At 40.1% G+C, this 20,721-nt stretch overlaps 1 protein-coding gene across 1 annotated transcript; it reads right to left on the bottom strand.

Annotated features, from left to right (window-relative positions):
• Positions 1-1,495: 1,495 nt before the first annotated feature.
• Positions 1,496-17,318, bottom strand: thoc6 (THO complex 6). The gene is made up of 13 exons (XM_036560797.1): positions 17,209-17,318; positions 15,109-15,200; positions 13,447-13,511; positions 12,857-12,960; positions 11,942-11,979; positions 10,999-11,047; positions 10,698-10,769; positions 9,585-9,687; positions 8,518-8,567; positions 8,330-8,392; positions 5,275-5,385; positions 4,700-4,828; positions 1,496-2,134 (listed from the first exon to the last, which is right to left on the bottom strand). Exons 1-13 carry the CDS (start codon positions 17,221-17,223, stop codon positions 2,054-2,056), a joined length of 972 nt encoding a protein of 323 aa, XP_036416690.1. The 5' UTR covers positions 17,224-17,318; the 3' UTR covers positions 1,496-2,053.
• Positions 17,319-20,721: the final 3,403 nt, after the last annotated feature.

Here is a 20,721-nt window from a genome sequence, read left to right on the forward strand (position 1 = left end):
TGTAGAAGCAGTCTGCAGACCTAGGTGCTTGGTTTTATATACCTGTGGCCATGGAAGTGATTGGAACACCTGAATTCAATGATTTGGATGGGTGAGTGAATACTTTTGGCAATATAGTGTATATTACAGGGATCTGAATTTCAATATTGTAGTGTCTAGGTGAAGAAGAGCCAGAGGGAAACATTGCGCATGCAGGCAAATGCTCTTTTATGGAAAAGGCAGCAAGGGAGCAGCAAGCTGCCTCCTAGTGTCCAGTGGCCATGTAGCCCCCTCCTTCAATGATCACAGAGTCCAAGCAGAGTCCCTGGGGTCTGTGGGGGCTCCCCCAGCAGCAGTGCGCTCAGGAGGTGCCCCAGCGTTAACTCCTCCTGTGCCACCCTCTTGAACCTCGGATATGCCCACCAAAACATCTCGCTTAGCTCCACCGCCAGCTCAACCATTCGCTCTTCAGGAAGCAGGTGCCTGACTGGAATGGCACTGGAGGGTAGTAGTCAACGCCGCCAGGCCAATATGCCGCTCCGCCGAAATGTCCTTCCCCCCCATCCTTCATTAAGACTCTGTTGCCCAGAGCCGGTTTATGAGGAGCCTGGCCTCTTCTTATTTCTCCCATTGTTTTAAAAACATTACTGCGAAACACAAGAGGGCGCCCGCGAGCGAGTCCTCAATGAATGGGGGCGAATGGAGCTCAATGGCTAAAAACGGAAAGTTAAAATAGTTTCTAATCACTTACACAGAACTTTCCTTTGATTTTAGAAAGTAGAAAGATGTATCTCAGTTTTAGGTAGTAGGACGCTAACATCACTACTACTGAGTGGTGATTGGTGAGCATTACTGCTACAGAGCGCTGATTGGTTAGTGTTACTGCTACGGCGCGCTGATTGGTTAGCGTTATTGCTACGGAGCGCCGACTGGCTGTTTGCGCTCATTGACATTATGAACGTACGAGACACGAGTTTTAAAACTGGAGCTCAGAAGTGCAGAAACATGTAACAGCGGTGTTAAAACGTTTTATGCCACTCTGTGTTCAGAAAATGAATGTATTCCTTTATATTAAAGACATTCAAGCATTTATAAACTACGATTTTACTTAAATGCTCCGTGTTAATCCATTCATTTTGACCTCGCTCGGGAGCGCCCTCTAGTGTCTGAGAAACCCAGAAGACATTACAGAGCGATTATTCTCCACTGTATAAGGTCTCTGTCCGCTGCCGAGTCTGCCTTTGACTTTGTTGAAGCGCTTTTCCTCTCAAGGCTGCTGGGGAGCGCTACCCCACTTCTGACACCACATGTAGCGCCTAAGCGAAGAAGAATCAGAGGTAAACGCTGCTAATGCTGGCAAATACTCTTTCATTGAACAGGCTGCAAGGGAGAGGCACCGCCAAGCAGTCCTATGGCACCTACACCACAATATTATGGTTCTATATAGGAAAAAACACACAAGTAGCTTAACCAGTAAAATTTAACTTGTAAAGAGACCAAAAAAGACACTTGTATATGACATATGACAAATGATTTTATTATAAAAATAGATCATTACATTGCATTTAAACTGAGAGTGGATTCACTGTCTGTGCAGATATTTTGCAAACAAACCAGAGTCCTTTGGGTGGTATTTCACAAAGAAGGATTTTTGGTTAGCCTGACAACTTAGGCCAAAAAACAAGCCTGTCCAATAAGAGAAGAGCAAAGAAACACTTCTATGGACAGTCCTCAAGTTTCTGCTTTCATTATCCAGCTTATACAGCTGGATAATTCCTTTCCCCCAAACTGTGAAAGGAAATGTGGATGAAAGTCTATGCACTTGTATTTCTACACTTGCGTGGATCGTGCGTCCCCACAAATAGACTAAACCGATTAAAACATGTTGTTCAGTTCACTTTTTAAAAGAGCCAAGGCATTTCTGTGTCTCTGCATATGGGATTAAACATATGGTGAGAGTTCAGGTCAGGGCCAAGCTAGGATTAGGGCTATGATTAGAAAGTTCTAGTAATACTAACTTATAGGTCATTGTGTGGTCCTCACAAGTATACTAATACGAGCGTGTATGTGATGTTCAGAAAGACAGAGAGAAGGCTCTGTAGGAGAAGTTGGTGAAAACGTCAATCTGGTCACTACTGCCTGCTGCGGTCATCACCTGCAAAATCAACGTTGGAGAAGAGACAAAGGTTAGAAGCATGACAGCACCCAAGGCAGCAGTCCTGTTTATCAGAAGAAAGCGGGCTGCTGCAGTCGTAGCATTTTTGTGGCATTTATTTCCCGCTGGGCACTACGGTACAGCATAGTATAGCCACAAATCCGAACCCAGAACCGTCTGTAATCTGGTTAAGTACTGGTGTCCAATTTCCATCAAATAACAGAACCACAAAAGAAAGTGAAATTCAACCTAGATTGTGAGGTCACAATTTTTCTAGTGTTAATTAAGCAAAAGAACACTCGAGGTCGAAATAACATCACGGCTGTGATTTGGTCGCCGAAGATTATCACAGCCTTGATGTTATAGCGATAACACACTCCTCGAGTGTTCTACTGCTTTTATATAACAGCTAAATATATAAAGTAATAAATTAATAAACTGGGCCGTGAACGCGGCGTTTAATATGTTTTAATGTTTGCAGTTCCTTCACCAGATTATAGTTCCTTAACAAGCAGCTCGTTGCTACATCAGAGTAATGAACTCCGCTCACTCGCTGCACAGCCGGCAGTTCGTTCTCCAGCTCCTTACACTAAATTCCCAAACTGTCATCACCACTGAGCAGCTTTTTTGTTTTTTACTAGCAATAATGGAGAGTTCAGATTAACCCTTTTTTAAGTTTTTGTGATTGATTTTATGTGAGATACAGGTACATTCATCAATTCTGTCTGGCTAGTTTTTGGGTCTTTGCCTCAGGTTAACAAACTTTTTCTAATTTTACAATGACATAATACATTTTAATGACAATAAAAGGGTTAAAAATGGAGCAACGGGATTGAATAAACCAAAAATGCTTGTTTTGGTTATACTTTCTCCTGGTGGGTATTTTTTATACCTGTTTTAGTCACGATGCAGCATGAATAACTCACTTACCTGCACCAGACAATCTCCCTCAGAAAAGCAAGTAATCATCATTTTTCACCCAACCAAAAATATGATTAACATCTGTTAAAGTGTAAATTTTTAATTAGCTCAGTAATTAAAAATTTAACTCAGTAACTCAGTATTCTGTAAATGAGTTTTGTTATGAGCTTGTGAGATTGTTTTATTTAATTGCTGAAATGTTTGTTGCCTTGAAGCAACACTGTGCGACAGTGTAATGGGTTTAGCCTGTAGTGACTAAAGTGTCACTTAGCAGTTATTGTTTAGTTTTTCCATTTAGAATGGTTTTATTTACAATCATGTTGAGTTTTATGATAAAAGTCTAATTATGTCATGTAGCAGCATTCATCATGTATTACTAGTATCATTAATTTGTGGATTAGTAATAATGGGAATTGATACTAATTAGTATCAATTCCCATTATTTGAAAATTACTTGAATTTTTTTTTTGTTTTAGTATAGATTTAACTCTTTTTTTTGCATTAAATGACTGTTTAGAGTTCAAGAAATAGAAACATTACTCCAAAAAGTTAACATGCAAACAGTTTCTTTGAAATTTGTATAAAATAGAATTATTCTGGGGTTTTTTTTTAGCATTAATACTATTTAAAGATTAACAAATTGTGCAGTCACTCAGTTTCCTATATAATAATATCATTATATAATGCTCATAACACTCCTATATAATACACATCACTGTATATATAAATTTTAGTATGTATTAATGCACCAAGTTTTTGCTGTTTTGAGGAGTTTTTTGAGGTTTTCAGTCATTTTGCTTTGGTAATGAGCAGATGGTTTACATCTTGAGACAGTGATCTGAGACAAGCGAAAAACATTTCGAGACTGACGTATAAAAATTATTTTGCACATTCAGTTCGAGTTAACCTTTGTGTCAGCTTTGTGCAGCTCTGGGTGTTTGAAAACAGCAAGCTTTTCCTCTGTTGGTGACTAAAGAAAAGATGCCTTCAATATTGCTTGGTAAGCTGTGATGATATATGATGATTGATGGCTTTTCAGATTAAACACATGAAGTGCAGTGTGCAGGATAAGAATGGTTTTCAGTGTGTTTTCATCAATGTTCATCATCTTTTACCCAAATTTCTCCCCAATTTAGGCGTCTCCAATTCCACCCACTAGTTAGGACTCCCCCAATCACACGATACTATCAATGCTAGGAGGGTGAAGGCTAACACAGGCTTCCTCCGAGACCTGTGAAGTGCCACCACTTCTTTTTGAACTGCTGCTCACGCAACGTCATTGGACAGCTGAACGCGCTCGGAGGAAAGCGCCAACCGCCAGATCTGTTACGTCAGCTAACAGACGCCTGCGCTGAGTGATGGGGGGAGAGAGAGAGAGAGAGGCCAATTGTGCTCTCTTGGTCTCTTGGACTCTCTTGGACTCCCGGCCACGGAAGGCTGTAGCATCACCAGGGATCGAACTTGAGGTCTTCTGATGACACGGCCAACGCTTAGATGGTTGCGCCACTCGGGAGCCCATCATCTTTTTTAATCAATATGTTGAAATATTAATAAAAATACACGAATGGAATCCCAGCTATCGTGTCCATGACTTGTGTAAAACAACGTGCATGAGCTGACTGGTTAGCCGGTATAAAGCCTCACCCTGTGTTCAGAGCTGCTGAGGTTCAGGGCGAGTGTGTTGAGTGACGGTGAGGTGCAGGGGATCTGAGCCTTCACACTGCCCCCAAGCAGGCAGTGAGATACATGTGGACCCTCACCTACTGCCAGGATCTACAAAGACAGGACAAAAAGAAAAGAAGCTGAAAAAAAGCGAATATCCTTAAATGATGAGTCAGGTTATGCCAAATAGCATCGTACAAAACTCATCACACCTAAATCATTACAGATCTGTAATCTATAAACATAGACGAAAATACAGACAAAAGGCTTCAAACTCAGTCACAGTTTGAGGCAGCAGTGTGATTTGTAGCCTTGTAGCTCCAGTACAAAACTAAAGCAAAACTCCACAATCACATACCAAACATGTTATGTCTGATCCTGGTAAGGAGGCAACTGTGTACATTTGAATTCTGCACAGACTATTACGTTAATAGGTCAAGAATTCTCACTATCTCTACTGGCACAGAACCATTTTAGCATCCTTTTACCTCCCTGTCCAAATATTTTGGCCATCTGTTAAATCAGGATGCACAACACACACACAGAAAAGGCCTCACCATGTCCTGGTAAAACACAGCCTCTCTCTGACAGCCAGTCAGAGGGAATACTGAGGTAGGAGACATGGAGCGGAGGTGCCAAAGAGAGAGGGATGGGCCTCCGCCGCAGAGCTGAAAGACAGAAAAGAAGAAAGAAGATAGGGATCGTTATCAAGAATGCTTCAAAACAGAAATGTCTTGCAAGTAGGCGACATTCCAGAAGAGCAGCAGCCATGAAGGCGTCCTGACTGAGGGAAGCTGCCAGCATTTGGTAACTTTATTTTTTTTAAAGAAAGCAGTGAGACAAGTCCAAACAGCTGCGGAGACACAGATCTACTGTCTGATACAGAGGATTGTCTGGGTCTTTGTTTCATAAAGATTAGACCAGTGGTTACCAACCCTGGTCACTGAGATCTACCTCCAGAGCCGCATGCAGCTCTTTTACTGCCCTGTTGTGGCTCCACAGCTGAATTAGATTTGTAGGTAAAAATAAAATAATCCTCCTTTACAGTAAAATAAAGCTCTGCTGATCGTTCAACACAATTTACCAATAAATGGTCTTAAACGCTGGAGTTAATGTAGAACTGCTAATTCACCCTTTAACCCTGAAGATTGGCGCCAGACTGCTGGTCACCATAGCAACGCAGAAAACAGTCTCGCCCAGCTAGTAGCTAACGAAAAGGCAAAGAGAAAGATTGAAGATGAACATCGATAATTTGGAGATGAATGGCCTTATGTGCATTTATAATCACTCCAGCTGGTTTCCTGATCCGTTTAATCTGCAACGAGAAACTGACAAACACTAAAAAGTCATGAGGCTGAAGTCAGTTTCTCGTTTGAATTCTCCCGGTCCACCTTAAATGGTGAAGCAATTACATTCTGGAGCCTCAGGAACCATTTAAGGTGGAACGGGAAAATTCAAACAAAAAGCTGGCGAATATGAAGCTGACTTCAGCTTTGTAAAAAGCCGAAATGTTAAGAGACATTTTACAAGAAACTATTCCACTTTTGTGGAAAAGTTTCCTGCCAGAGATGTGAGAAAAGCAGCTGTAGCTGAGCTAAATCTTAAAGCAGAGCAAAGTACATCTGTTTTCATTTACATTTTTAGTCACACTAGGACATCAGATAGCACATATTAAGACATATTGTCAGCCAAGATGGTAAAACGTTACTTCAATAAAATGGACATCAAATGTTTTGGCTCTCAAGGCGGACTGATTTGTGCTGAAAGGGCACAATGGCTTTTCTTAACATATGGGTTGCGACCCCTGCTCTGGACTGTAGTTCAAATCACCTTCTTCAGCTCATTAACTTCTTCGGAAGTCTATGACTGGTTGGGTCAGACACATTATTATAGGCATGTGGAGGGAGCAGCATGTTAGATATAGGTTGGAACTAAACACTGCAGGAAAGCAGAGCTCCAGGAGGAGTGTTGGTGACTACTGGACTATTAAATTCTTCTCTTTTTCAATGCATACATGGAGAAGCATCCGACTATCTCAGGAAGCTTCCTATATTGGACACCACCTTACTAATCTTCAAAGAGCTAAACGAAACAGGTGATTGGGCGTTTTGCTCTGGAATGCCCTTCTTAATCCATCAAGAGTGTTCCACAGCACAGAGCTTAACCCTTTTTAAAAGCAGACATAAAATGCAATTTATGCCATTCAAAATGCACGCCTGCTGTGGAGGTGGCTCAGTAGAACTATGCACTTTTTTATTCATGTTTTAATATGTTGTTGGTCCTCCATGTGCTGCCAAAACAGCTCTGACCCATCGAGGCACATTTGCAGCAGATCCTTTTAGTCCTGTAAGTTGTGAGGTGGAGCCACCACTGATCGGACTTGTTGTTCCAGCACATCCCACAGATGCTTGATCTGATTGATATCTGGGGAATTTGGAGGCCAGACCTTGAACTCTTAGGCCTAATTCACACATGCTACCTCTGCGTGGCGTGAGCGATGCAGCACGGAATGCTTAACTAGTATTTTGTCATGAATTAAATCATTTTTAAAACAAAAAAGCCATTTTTAAGTTTGTATACAGTTCCCTGTTTTTCTTTTTGTGTGCAGTGCGGCAGGGCACCTTATCCTGCTGAAAGAGACCAAAGCCATCAGGGGATACCATTTCCATGAAGGGCTGTACGTGGCCCACAATGAAGTTTAAGTAGGTGGCGTGTGTCAAATTGAGGATCTCATGAATACCCAGACCCTGGGTTTCACAGCAGAACATCGACCAGAGCATCACACCTCCTCCACCAGCCTGTCTTCTTCCCACAGTGCATCCTGGTGCCTGGTGATCACTTATCCAGGTAAACGCACACACATACCTGACCGTCTATGTGATGTGAAAGACAATGAGACTCACGGGACCAGGCAACCTTCCATTGCTCCAAGGTCCAATTCTGACACCCGCATGCCCATTATAGGCATGTCTGACAGTGGACAGGGGTGAGCAGGGGCACTCTGAGCGGTCTGCGGCTACGAAGATTGTACGCAGCAGAGTGCGATGCACTGTGTGTTGTGACACATTTCCTTCCACAATCATTAAAAATTTCTGTGACTTGTGACGCAGTAGGCCTTCTGTCAGAGAAGCTCCAACCCAGTCATCTGGCCATAATGATTTGGCCCTTGTAAAAGTCGCTTTGTAATCAATATCCCAATTCCAAACCCGAGAACTGTAATTTTCATTATATCCAACGCTTTTCAATGTTATCTTAAATTTTAAGTGGAGAAATGAAACCTAAGAATATAGAGTTTGTGAACCAGCAGTCTACAGTCATCCTGAAAAAAATGAATGTGCTCACATTTGTGGCCAAAGAAAATCTTCATTTTATATTTGTCTGTTCAGCCTTATTAGGGGCCTGCATGAAGAGGAGAGCCAAGTCAGACTGACATGAAAACATTTTATTTAAAAAAAATCCTAAATATTATGGTATTATTGCTTGTATTATTTTATATTTAGCACGTTATGATTTACACTTAAATTGCAATTATATCTTTCAATCACGTCTCAGATCAAAACAAAAAGGAAAACTATCTTTATCAACCAACTAAACTTGGTGTTTCCTGCTTACCATCCAGTCAGAGTCTGTCGCAAGGCAGCTGATCCACTTCCCGAACTGGGGGCGGGCGCATTCCTAACCCACCAACATAAAGGAAGAGAGAGGCACGCTGTTGGCTTTAGAAGACCAGACATGAATCACTGTCTTTGTATCTGTGTCTAATATATCTGTTCGCTCATCAGTTTTCTTATCAGCCTTACCTCATACTTAAACACTTCAATGCAGTGCACTGCTTGGCTCGTCCGAGAGTCTGGGGAAAGATTGTGACGTATAAATGTACACTTATACTGATTTTTACTGCACTTTTTTTCAAAATGTACATCAATTAATCATTTTTTAATCAATTGTAACTCAGAATCTTAAAGTTCAAGGGCCCATATTATGGAAAACGATAATTACTGTAATAAATTTTCCTTCCTTTTAAGAGTGTTTGATGTAGAATGTAAACACTGTTATAGTTTCAAGACATACAGTTAATTCTCTATTTAATACAGACACTGAATTGCAAAAACAGCCTGTCTTGAATTCAGATGTTTTTGTGATGTCATAAAACCCAAAACATTTAAAGAAATCTTCTTATTCAGCCCACAGAAGTTTAGCCTCGCCCACTCTCTTAAGGAGCGTTTCAGCCCAGACTGCTTTTTAAACGAGGCACAACACAGAGCAGCCATTCAGAACGGAGCTCATTTACATATATCAGTTTTAAGGAGTAACTACAACCTTTTTTTCATTAACAGCTGAAATGCACTGCTCTGTAATAATAAAATATAACAACCTTGCTTGTAATGTGAACATATCTTTCTGAACTGTAAACATATCATTTTTATCGTGGTCACTTCCACCTCTGCAGTGCCCTCTGGGTCGACTCTGTTATAGACGCGGATGACGTGTTTTTGTATCAATGTACGATGATACGTCACAGTATGCAAATCAGACAATCAGCGTTACCGCCCACTGAGAGAGGTTGGAAAATGAAAAGTGTTTTTGGCACATAAAATCACACAAATGGTACAAGTGGACCTCAGGGAGAAAAAATAAAATACAAGAAAAATGTAGGATATCGGCCCTTTAGGAGAGTGATTTTAAACTATTCCGATCCTCAAGAGGCACAAACCCTTTACTACACTCAGAACCAACCTGTCCACATTTCTTAATTCTGTAATGATCAAAATATGACATGAACACTTTAATTAGCCACTCATTGAGCCTCTGTAAGGCCCTTTCTACACTTAACGAGTTCTTTAAATACTGTTTGCCTCTAACTCACCCCAAATCCTCACTGCTCCGTCCTCCCCGCCTGAGAGAATCTCTCCCTCTCTCTCCTTCAACGCCAGACAGTGGATGTAGTCTGTGTGGCCCTGCAGCACTGACTATAGAGAGAGTGAGAGAGAGAGAACAAGATTAATGTGGTGCAGATTCACTAAGGGCGTTTTCACACTTGGGCCGTTTCAGTGTCTGAAGTGGACTCAGACCGCTGAGTCATGGTTTCTTTTGCATATGTGAACACGGCAAACGAACTCAGACCCCTCTAAACAGCCCCAAAAACGAACCGAACTGAGACCACCTCTCGAGCTTTGCTTTATGGTGAAGACCTCGATGCTCGCCGTACACACAGCCACAGTCTTCAGCTCTTCAGCAGGTAAACAGACCAATGATCATACAGTTCTACTCAGGATAAAGTCTGTCCGTGACCTGAGACAGACAGCAGCGCTGACTTATTAAAGCGATCAGATGCGAGAGCTCGCGTGATTATACCATGTTAAAGGCTCGAGCTGGGCACGCAACGCAATTCTCAGCGGCCCACTTGGTGAGTGCTGTGCACACCGCGAGTGCTGTGAAATGGGGTCCGAGTTCTAATGGAGCTGTGGTCTGAACAAGAAGTGGTCTGAGATCCCAATGGACCAGAAAGAAGACTGAGTCCTCTTTATAGTTCACTTACATTGTGAACACAAAAAGAACTGAGGTCACTTGCAGTTGGTTCCCTTCCAGGTTCACTTTAACAGAACTCGGTTCGGTTCTTTTAAAACGAACTATATGTGAAAACACTGTAAGACTGCTACATAAGTCTGACCAAGTCACAGGTCAGAACGGTGTTGTTTTTGTAATACGTGTCTCAATAAATATTACTGTGACTGTGTCAGGAAACACAATTAAATTGCAATCAGGATATTATGTAATAATACTGACCGGCTTAACTGCTGTATTTCATCATATTGTCACTTGAGGTCATGAGTCAGTGATTTTACCACAGTTAAGTGGGTTGTAGGATAGAATCACTGTAACGCATGGCTTCTCATGGCATATTGGCTTATTTTTGGAACACCAGATTTTTCTTAAATATTTGCAATATTTTTGGAATATCTGGAATACTTGCTCCAACCTTAAAGATCCCAGTTTCCATGTCCATGATGTGAATGTTATTGTCTCCCCCGCCAACTACCAAGCTGTTGTCCTGAAAGACAATGAAGGTGACAAAGTGACAGATGGAGGGTGCATATGTCTGATATCAAGTCCAACCTCAGCACAACAAAATTATTTTAAGTGACAAATGAAACTGGCAACTAATAAAAAAAATCATTTTTATGTGAGAAACATAGATTACAATTCTCAAATATTTATACCAATACTTTAACGTAATGTATATAAAATTCATGCATAAAATTCAAAATGAACATACTTACTTTTGGATTAATAATCATCGCATTGATCTCTGGGATTTCAAGACTAGTTCTAGAAGAAAGAATCTTTAATTAATTTTAGTCATTACCTAAACAACAGAGTCATATCATGATATTATGTAATGACTGAATGAGCTGATTCTGCAGCAGAACACAGACATCAAGAGCACATTCATATGAGTGAAACTCAAGGGACACTCCAGCCAAAATAAAAAAATGTAACCATCAATGATAAACATGCCTTCTTGAATCCTACAGAGACACCGCAGTAGTGTCTAGAGCAGAATTTCTGGTTTAAAGGAGACTCCCCTTCTGATCATGTATGTTGAGGTTGGGAGGAAGTTTTGAAAAACCTACAACTGCTTTGGTTGATTTTTGGGGGTGGGCCTGAAATGTGAAAAGACAGATGAAGAGGACCACAAGCTAAAGCCCTAGCTATCTAGATAAACTATATGGCCAAAAGTATGAGGACAACCCTCTTTAGTATTGGTCAGGTGTTTCGGGCACAACTGTTGCTAACAGGTGTACAATATCAAGCATGTAGCTTTGCAACCTCCATGGACAAACAGGGGAACTAGAATGGGTCGTACCGAAGAGCTCAGTTGCTTTAAACATGGCACTGTTATAGGATGAGACCTTTGCCAGTCAGTTTGTCAAATTTCTGCCCCGCTAGATCTGCCCCAGTCAACTGTAAGTGCCAGTACTTGGGCAAAAATACCCATATACACTCTCCAAAATCTTGTAAAAGCTTCCCAGAAGAGTGGAAGCTGTTATAGCTGCAAAGGGGGACCAACTCCATATTCATGCCTAGGGATTTAGAAAGGGACGTCATAAAGGCTCCTGTGGGTGTAATGTGTAGGTGTCCCAATACTTTTGTCCATACAGTGTAAACTGAAGTTCTAGGCTGGAATGGCCCTCTAAGTAATGTCTGTTAACTGTGCCTTACTTGTAATTGGGCCTCCTTGTCCATACAGCTTTGGTGCTCTGTGGAATAAAGGACAAAGATAAACAGAATTTAATTAGTCGTCTTCTATACCACGCTGGCTAGAAATAGAAGACAGTCTATGCTGTGGGTGGCATAGAGTCCAGAGCTGGATCTCTACTTTCCTGCAGAGGTTAGCTTTTACCCTAATCTAACACATCTTAACCAAAGCCTTCAATAGCGTCTGAATATTAGAGACAGCTGAGCTGCTGCATGATTAATTTTATTTATACTGTCACAGCGATACGCGTTTCCACTTAAAACACATCACAAAGGGTACCAAAACAAAACTACACTACACAAACACAAATCCAGAGCGATGTAATTGAATCAGAGGTACAGTAGTAAATTATAACATTACAGCAGCATTGTGCTTTCCTAAGCCAGAACCAGAACTCATTCTGGCATGTGCATAATAAGTGCCTTATCCACTCTGCTATTCAGGCATTTATAAAAGAGACCCTAAAGCACAGCTAAATCACTGCTCTGTAACTACTAGCCTGTGCCTGTCAAGACACTTTAAACAGCACCAAACAGAGGCAGAAACTGTCAAAGGGAAAATCAGTTTTATATTTTGAACTTTGCACCGTGAATGGCACTTATCCTTATCTTTTATTATTAGTAATTTTGCTTTTTAGTCATGAAATAACATACTCTATATGCAGAACATGCCATGACCTTTATCTACTGTTGAACACACTTAAACAGTTAAAATTATTTTGGCACCCTAAACTCAAAACACACTTTATTGCATCCACAGTGTTACCTGCTCAGACACACCTGATTCAGCTGTTAGTTACCAGGTTTAGTGGGTGTTTTTGAGCTCAGAGTGCTACCCCAACTATACACAAACTCATGACCATGCATGTTCATTCCTACTCTCTTAGTGAGCTCCACCCAGCTCCACGCGCTGATCTCTCCATTCCCCGCACTTAGGAGATGAGTGTCTGTGGACAGCAGCGTGAACACGGGGCCTTCATGTGCTGGAGAGAGAGAGAGAGGGGGAGAGAGAGAGAGAGAGAGAGAGAGAGAGAGAGAGAAAGAGAGAGAGAGAGAGAGAAAAGAGAGAGAGAGAGAGAGAGAGAGAAAAGAGAGAGAGAGAGAGAGAGAGAAAAGAGAGAGAGAGAGAGAGAGAGAGAGAAAAGAGAGAAAGAGAGAGAGAGAGAGAGAGAGAGAGAGAGAGAGAGAGAAAAGAGAGAGAGAGAGAGAAAGAGAGAGAGAGAGAGAGAAAAAAGAGAGAGAGAGAAAGAGAAAGAGAAAGAGAGAGAGAAAAAAGAGAGAGAGAGAGAGAGAGAGAGAGAGAGAGAGAGAGAGAGAGAGATAGAGAGAGAGAGAGAGAGAGAAGAAAGAGAGAGAGAGACACTTTACCATACTATTTACAAATGAATTAGGTTTGGGTGAAAGTAACGAACAGAGACATTAAGTAAAGATGCTTTTACTTTCTATCGCAGAATGAAAAAAGAACCAACCAGTGAAGGTGAGAATGGGTTTCTGACTCATGTCTGTTGCATCTGGACTCAGTGCAGCTGACAGGCTGTAAGGAAGCAGCAAAATACCATATAAATGTGTTGTTAAGATATCTGCTGATTAGGATGTAAAGGCAAAAGCACACAAGTGTAAAGTACATTTAATCCTTGATTGGAAAAGTGAGCAGCTTTCAAAAATTAACATGTGACTCTCAGATAAGTAAATAAATAAATAACCACTAAATAAGTAACCACTGTAAACATCCAAAGTGTTCTAAAAAGTTTTAAAAAAAATTATAATACTTCCACGATGCACTGTGAAAGCCAACGGTTTGCTTACCTGTTATATACAAATTTTCATTTAAATAACACCGGCCAGCCACTTCATTAAGTACACCTTCTTGTATCTACACTTTGTCCATTTTATCAGCTCCACTCAGCACATAGACAAACTTCATAGTTCTCCAATTGCAGCCAGTCCATCTGTTTCTCTGCGTATTTTGTTAGCCCCCTTTCACCCCGTTCTTCAGTGGTCAGGACCCCCATGGACCCTCACAGAGCAGGCACTATTTGGGTGGTGGATCATTCTCAGCACTGCAGTAACACTGACGTGGTGGTGGTGTGTTAGTGTGTGTTGTGCTGGTCTGAGTGGATCAGACACAGCAGTGCTGCTAGAGTTTTTAAACACCTCAGTGTCACTGCTGGACTGAGAATAGTCCACCAACCAAAAATATCCAGCCAGCAGCGTCCGGTGGGCGGCATCCTGTGACCACTGATGAAGGACTAGAGGATGACCAACACAAACTGTGCAGCAGCAGATGAGCTATCGTCTCTGACTTTACATCTACAAGGTGGACTGACAAGGTAGGAGTGTCTAATAGAGTGGACAGTGAGTGGACACAGTGTTTAAAAACTCCTGCAGCACTGCTGAGTCTGATCCACTCAGACCAGCACAACACACACTGACACACCACCACCACGTCAGTGTTACTGCAGTGCTGAGAATGATCCACCACCCAAATAGTACCTGCTCTGTGAGGGTCCATGGGGGTCCTGACCACTGAAGAACAGGGTAACAAAGTATGCAGAGAAACAGATGGACTACAGTCTATAATTGTAGAACTACAAAGTGCACCTGACAAAATGGACAAAGTGTAGATGCAACCAGGCGTAAATGAATGAAATGGTTGTGTATATTGAAAATTATTATTATTATTTGTATTACATTTTTATAAGCATGGCCGGCCAATGTTGAGCATGACACTGTTTTACAAACTTGGCTTTTTAAGTATTATCATATTTGAAGCTAACACATCATAAATGTAGATGTTTAGAGTTTACATTTCTTGCAATCATCTATACAATTTCAAAGTGCATGTGCACGGAGGACTTTGTTGACTAACCCCTCTCCATGCAGCCTCACTTTTCAGAAGCTGGCGGCACTGAAAAACACAAACATTCCCTTGCAGACCAATTAAACGTTTTAACTTCAATTCCCTCTTAAAAATGAACAAATAAGGCAATAATGCAATTTGCTGAGGGTCGACTACTGACAGTCAACAGGAAAGCAATTCAATGACTAACTTAGAGGGAAAACCTTACTATAAAGCTACGTAGCTCATTTGAAGTTCTTCCACATCAGCTTGTTTTCCAGTGCAACCTCACCTGAATATGGCGACCTCTCCATAGTTATTACCAGCTGCTAAAAACCGTCCGCAGGGAGAGAAACTCTGGGAGAACACGGACATGTGGAGAAGCTGTGGAAAGAGAACGGCCTTAAACAACGAGAACTGAAAAGCGTGACACAATGAAAGGTTGAAGATTGTGACTCAAACACTACTTCTGTACAGAGTGAATTACTGTCTATGGAACAAACTGACTGCCTTGATTATACAGCAGTGTTTTCAGTGGCCACCAATCACGAGGCAGAAAGTGAGTGATCTGACTAGGACTAGATTCATCGGAGCATCGGAGCACTCAAATCAGGGCTGAACGATTTGGGAAAAATATCTAATTACGATTTATCAGCCTAATATTGCGACTGCAATTTAAGTTGCAATTATTTTCTGTAAATCCAGGTTCAGGCCTGTTTTTTTTGGGCAAGAAGACCAGAATATCCACTTTTTCTAGCTTGAGGCTCGACTCCTGAATGTAGTGTGCCAGACTGCTAGTAAGTTGTGGTTGTGATGTCATAACACATGGAGGTTTGGTTGGCTCTGATTGGTCCAACTTAACTACATGCAACCTTGTATCTCCATTTTTGTCGTTTTTTCAGTTTTGGACATAATTTGAAAATACCTGTTGTTCTTAACATTGTTTGTATATTTCATAATGAATGGGCCAAAACAAACGGCCCAAAATGACTTGGAAAAAATTCAGGTTCCATTGACTTACATTAAAAGTCAAGTATGTTTTTTCCTTCTCCTGTAAAGTTACCATTTTGGAGATACGAGGTTTTGTTCCGACAACAGCGATAAGAGGAAAACAGTATTTGGTCTTTGCGATTACTGTCTACATGTGGCGAAAGCAGCCCCGCCATTATTCCATCTCTAGTGGGAACAATTATCTAGGAACCAAAAAAGGACCGTAAAGGACCTAAATACTCAGTTCCTATTGGTAGTCGCCACATCGCTTCGCTCCTTATTTGCATAAAGTTAAACTTCGCTCAACTTTGTTGCATCGCTGACTCCGCCCACTTCACATCGCCTATGTTTACGCTGCCTCCTATTGACCTATTAAACACCTTAGAAAAACGAGATCTTTGTGTTTTAAATGGTATAATATGATCAACTGTTCTTACTCTGACCTGGGACACCAAGTAAAACTCAGATTTTAGGTCTTAGACTTCCTGTTCTTGGTTGGTCTGACGCGCAGTGTATTCTGGATACACTACACAATCTTAAGAAAATGGTTCTTCAAGGGTTCTTTAAAGGGAACGGTTCTGTGTGGAACCACGAGTTCTACATAGAACATGCTTAAAAGGTTCTTTGCATGGTGACATGGCTCTTCAGACTGATGGAGAAAGTGCTGCGTGTGGTTCTGTACAGCATATGTTTGGAAATAGTTCTATAGCATCAAAAAGGGTTCAGGCTTGACATCATAGCAGAACCCTATTTAGTGCTATATGGAACTTTTTAATAAGGTTCTGTATTGAACCATACACAATCTGAAGAGCTATTTCACTATGCAGAGAACTATTTTAGCATGAAATGGTTCTACATAGAACTCGTGGTTCTAAAATCCCTTTACTATAGAACCCTAAAGAACCATCTTTTTAAAAAGAAGAATAAACAGAAATACTGCAGTGACGCATTTCAGCATTAATAATGAGTAGGATTTACAGAACACAGTTACTGATCACTAACGGAACCACAGATGCTTCCTAAAAACACATAAAAATGCCAGAAAGTCGTCAAGGAAACGTCGTTATTTGTGGTTCTAGATAGTAACAACCTATATTTGCGCCTTTTCGTGACCAAAACAGCAGAAAACTGATTTAGAAGTTAGTTAGCAGCACCGCCGACCCGCTAATACTCCTTGTTCGAATTTTCCGGTCCTCCTTAAAAGGTGCAGCATTTAAGGTGGACCGGGGAAAACCGAACTAGAAGCGGGCGGACAGGCAGCCAGCTCGTTTGTGGAGGGGAGCTATGCTAAGCTAACGCAGACTATTCTTTTCTTTTCACAGCCTCTCCAGAAAAACCAGCCCAAGCTGCTCTTTCTAAATGTTTGGCTTCACCTCTGCGGAAAACGGAGCGCATTATTTACCTCGACTGGACCCATTTTGTGTGAAGAAATCACTGTTTTTCCAAAATATCACTCAAAGCTTCAGCCGGGTTTAGTTCAAACACAGGCTCAGGAATGTGACGTCACTGTGACGGAGCGTAGCGTGGGGTTTAAGCTGTTTTAGCTTGATTTTAAACATTACTTCAGCTTTCAATGCTCAATCTTTCACAATCAGAAATTAATTTATAAAATATTTAATAAATAAAAATGTTATTAGTGCTTGTCACATGCTGACTATGGCGTGTCTAACATAATAATAATAATAATAATAATAATAATTATACATACATACATACATACATACATACATCATCTAAACCGCTTATCCTTCTGGGTCGCGGTGGGGTGCTGGAGCCTATCCCAGCTGTCATTGGGCAGAAGGCAGGATACACCCTGGACAGGTCGCCAGTCCATCGCAGGGCTAATAATAATAATAATAATAATAATAATAATTATTATTATTATTATTATAATAACTTCATTTACTTTTGTTTTACATTTTAATGTATAAATACATTAAAAATGAAGCTCGAAGTGCTTTGCAATACAAAGTAAAAACAACAAAGGAAGAAGAAAAAAAAGAATATCAAAAATAAACATAAAAAAATGCAACAAATAAAAGCAACAGCAGAAAAGGGGATATTTTAATAATTAAAATTAAAAGCACAAGATAAAAATATAAATAAAAATACATCAAAAAATACAACTAACAAGAAAGTAAAAGTAATAGTAATATTCCAGTAAAAACAAAGGCAACAATAAGAAAGTTAAACACTAAAGTAATGAAATATGTTTTTAACTGTTCATTAAAAACATTGACAGAAGAGTCATTGAAGAGTCTGACGGATGTTTATTGGTAATGTGTTCCAGATGTTTGGGGCACAAAAACAAAACAATGCCTCGACGCTTTTTACACGTTTTAATGTGTTTTATAACTTTAATAGGAATTAGTGACTCATATTCACTATTTCAGTTCTCATTACTAAGAATGAATGGCTGTTTCCATTAAAGGGGAACTCAACCGATTTGGCAAAACTTCTGCATAGGTCAATCGTGGAGATGTAAACAAAGTCACCCAGAGTAGTTCGGTGTGAAATGCTCTGTTGTAGAGACAGTTGACTAGTCAGACATGTTCACAGCAGGTCCTCTCACCACCACTGTCAAGATTATCCAAGTAGGCAAGTTTCTCTACAGTGAAGCGTTTCACATCAAAGCACTCTAACTTTGTTAACATCTTGGCGACTGAACTATACAGAGGTTTTGAAAGTTTGGTGGAATTCCCCTTTAACTTTATTAAAATTAGATTTTTTTACTACAGTAAATTATAAACAGTTATTTCTAGTTTCACAGGCAAAAAATACATTTCACAAAAAAAATCTAATTATTGCATTAATTGGTGTAAAAATCTAAACTTGTGGTTTTTACATGTACAGTTAAACGTTTGTAGTCTAAGGCCCGATTCACACATGATGCGTCTGTGTGGCGTGAGCGACGCGGAAAGTCACGCTTTTCATTTTGGCGCCCATGTTCACTGGTCAGTGCTTTCACACAGGTTGCGCGTGTGAAGCGGCAGAGCGTCCCAGACGCCGCAGTGTTTAGAGAACAGACCCGGCGCGTTACGTAGCTAAATACACTGAAATAAGCCGTGAAAATGAATGAAAATTCAACAGAAAACCATATACAAACTTAAAAATGCTATTTTTTTTTAAATTTTATTCATGATGACATGCTAATTGAAGGTTTCATGCTGCAGACAGATTTCCCAGTTGGTCTACCAGGCTATGAACTTTTGCCTAATCTCAAGTCAGAATGTCGTTGAAGATAAACAAACATAACGTGCACTTTTATAGATGATATTTTTGTTGAGCAGAGTGACCGATTTGACCATCTATCCATCTAGAAAAAGGAATGTCTGTAGAACTTTTTTGCTGCTCCGCCCCGCAGCTCAAACGCTGTATGTATGACAGGCCAGCGTGTTGGAGCTGTACTGCTCATGCTGCCGCATCACTCACACCATGCAGAAGCAGTGTGTGAATAAGGCCTTACACTTGAACTGGCACATTAAAATTGAACTCATAATAATTTAAAAAAATCAGTCCCTTGATTAAAATGAATTACCATCCATGAATTCTTCTGGGTGACAACTAAAAAATTCACCAAAAGTCATCAATGTGAATGGAAAAATCATAAAGCGTCGTCATTTTGTACTGCGATGCATTTGTGAGTGAAGCACAGCATCAGTGAGACTCACTGAGGAGGCTGAGTGTTTTCTCTCCATGACAAGTGGTGGAGGTGAAACACTGGTGCTTGAAAGTTTGTGAACCCTTTATAGTTTTCTATATTTCTGCATAATTTGACCTAAAACCTCATCAGATTTTCACACAAGTCCTAATAGTAGATAAAGAGAACCAAATCAATTCATTTACTTATTGTTTAATTTGGTTCTCCATCTACTATTAGGACTTGTGTGAAAACCTTAAGTTTTAGGTCAAATTTATGCAGAAATATAGGAAACTCTAAAGGGTTCACAAACTTTTGAACACCACTGTATGTCATTATTGGTTAATATTATTTTATTATTCTTATTCTCCACTTGCTGGTGCACAAAACTCATAAGTTGTTTTAGAGGCGCAGGAAAACGAGGCAGACAGGAAAACAATTGTCTTGTAAACATATGATAAATAATGATTAATATGATCAGAGAAACTCTAACTAACATGGTCAAAAGATCAATTTTGATTTCAGACTCACTTTAGAATTGCAATATTAACTCATTTGTCTTTAATGTAGTATTACCATGTTATAACAATGCTATTTTTAACATGATACAAATAGAAGTAGAAACCAAATCTCTGATAGTTATAAAAAGGCTCTATGTTTGTAAATGCAGGAGGCTAAATAATACATTCTGAGATCTCAAAGCATTTCACAGCATAATTAACCTCTTCAACTCCTTGAGACCACCGGTGGTTACAAAACACACTTCATCATATTCTTTATAACTTTCATATTTCATAAGCTACATTCAGAAGGTGGGGGTCGTATAAGAGCTGTAACTGTCTTCATTCCAGTCAAATAGATGGGTGATGTAATTTTAAACCCTTATAAGAAAAAAAGCTGAACTCACAATTCTTTTTTTTTCTACTGAAAGTCGACCCATTTTTCCACAAATCTGGACTATAAACTATAAACAGATGGCGTCTCTTCAGTGATCTGCTCTGTAAAAATTATTTTTATAAAAAAAAATACAAAGAGCATCTAAGATTTTTGGCTTTCAGCAGTAAATTGTAAGCATATAGCAATGTGTGTGATCATAAAACACGTTCTGTTAATTTGAGGGGAGCTTTTACAAAAAAAATAAAAATAAAATAAAAATAAAAATTTACATTTATTTCATGCAGTTACTGAATAATTTACCTTACGATTTGGGCATGTACATTCAGATGGAGAAACCAAAATATACCCTGGGGGGAAAAAAAAAAAAAGTCTACAAAG

Source organism: Colossoma macropomum, unplaced genomic scaffold (genome assembly GCF_904425465.1).
Source record: "Colossoma macropomum unplaced genomic scaffold, Colossoma_macropomum, whole genome shotgun sequence".
In the NCBI taxonomy this organism is placed as follows: Eukaryota; Metazoa; Chordata; class Actinopteri; order Characiformes; family Serrasalmidae; genus Colossoma; species Colossoma macropomum.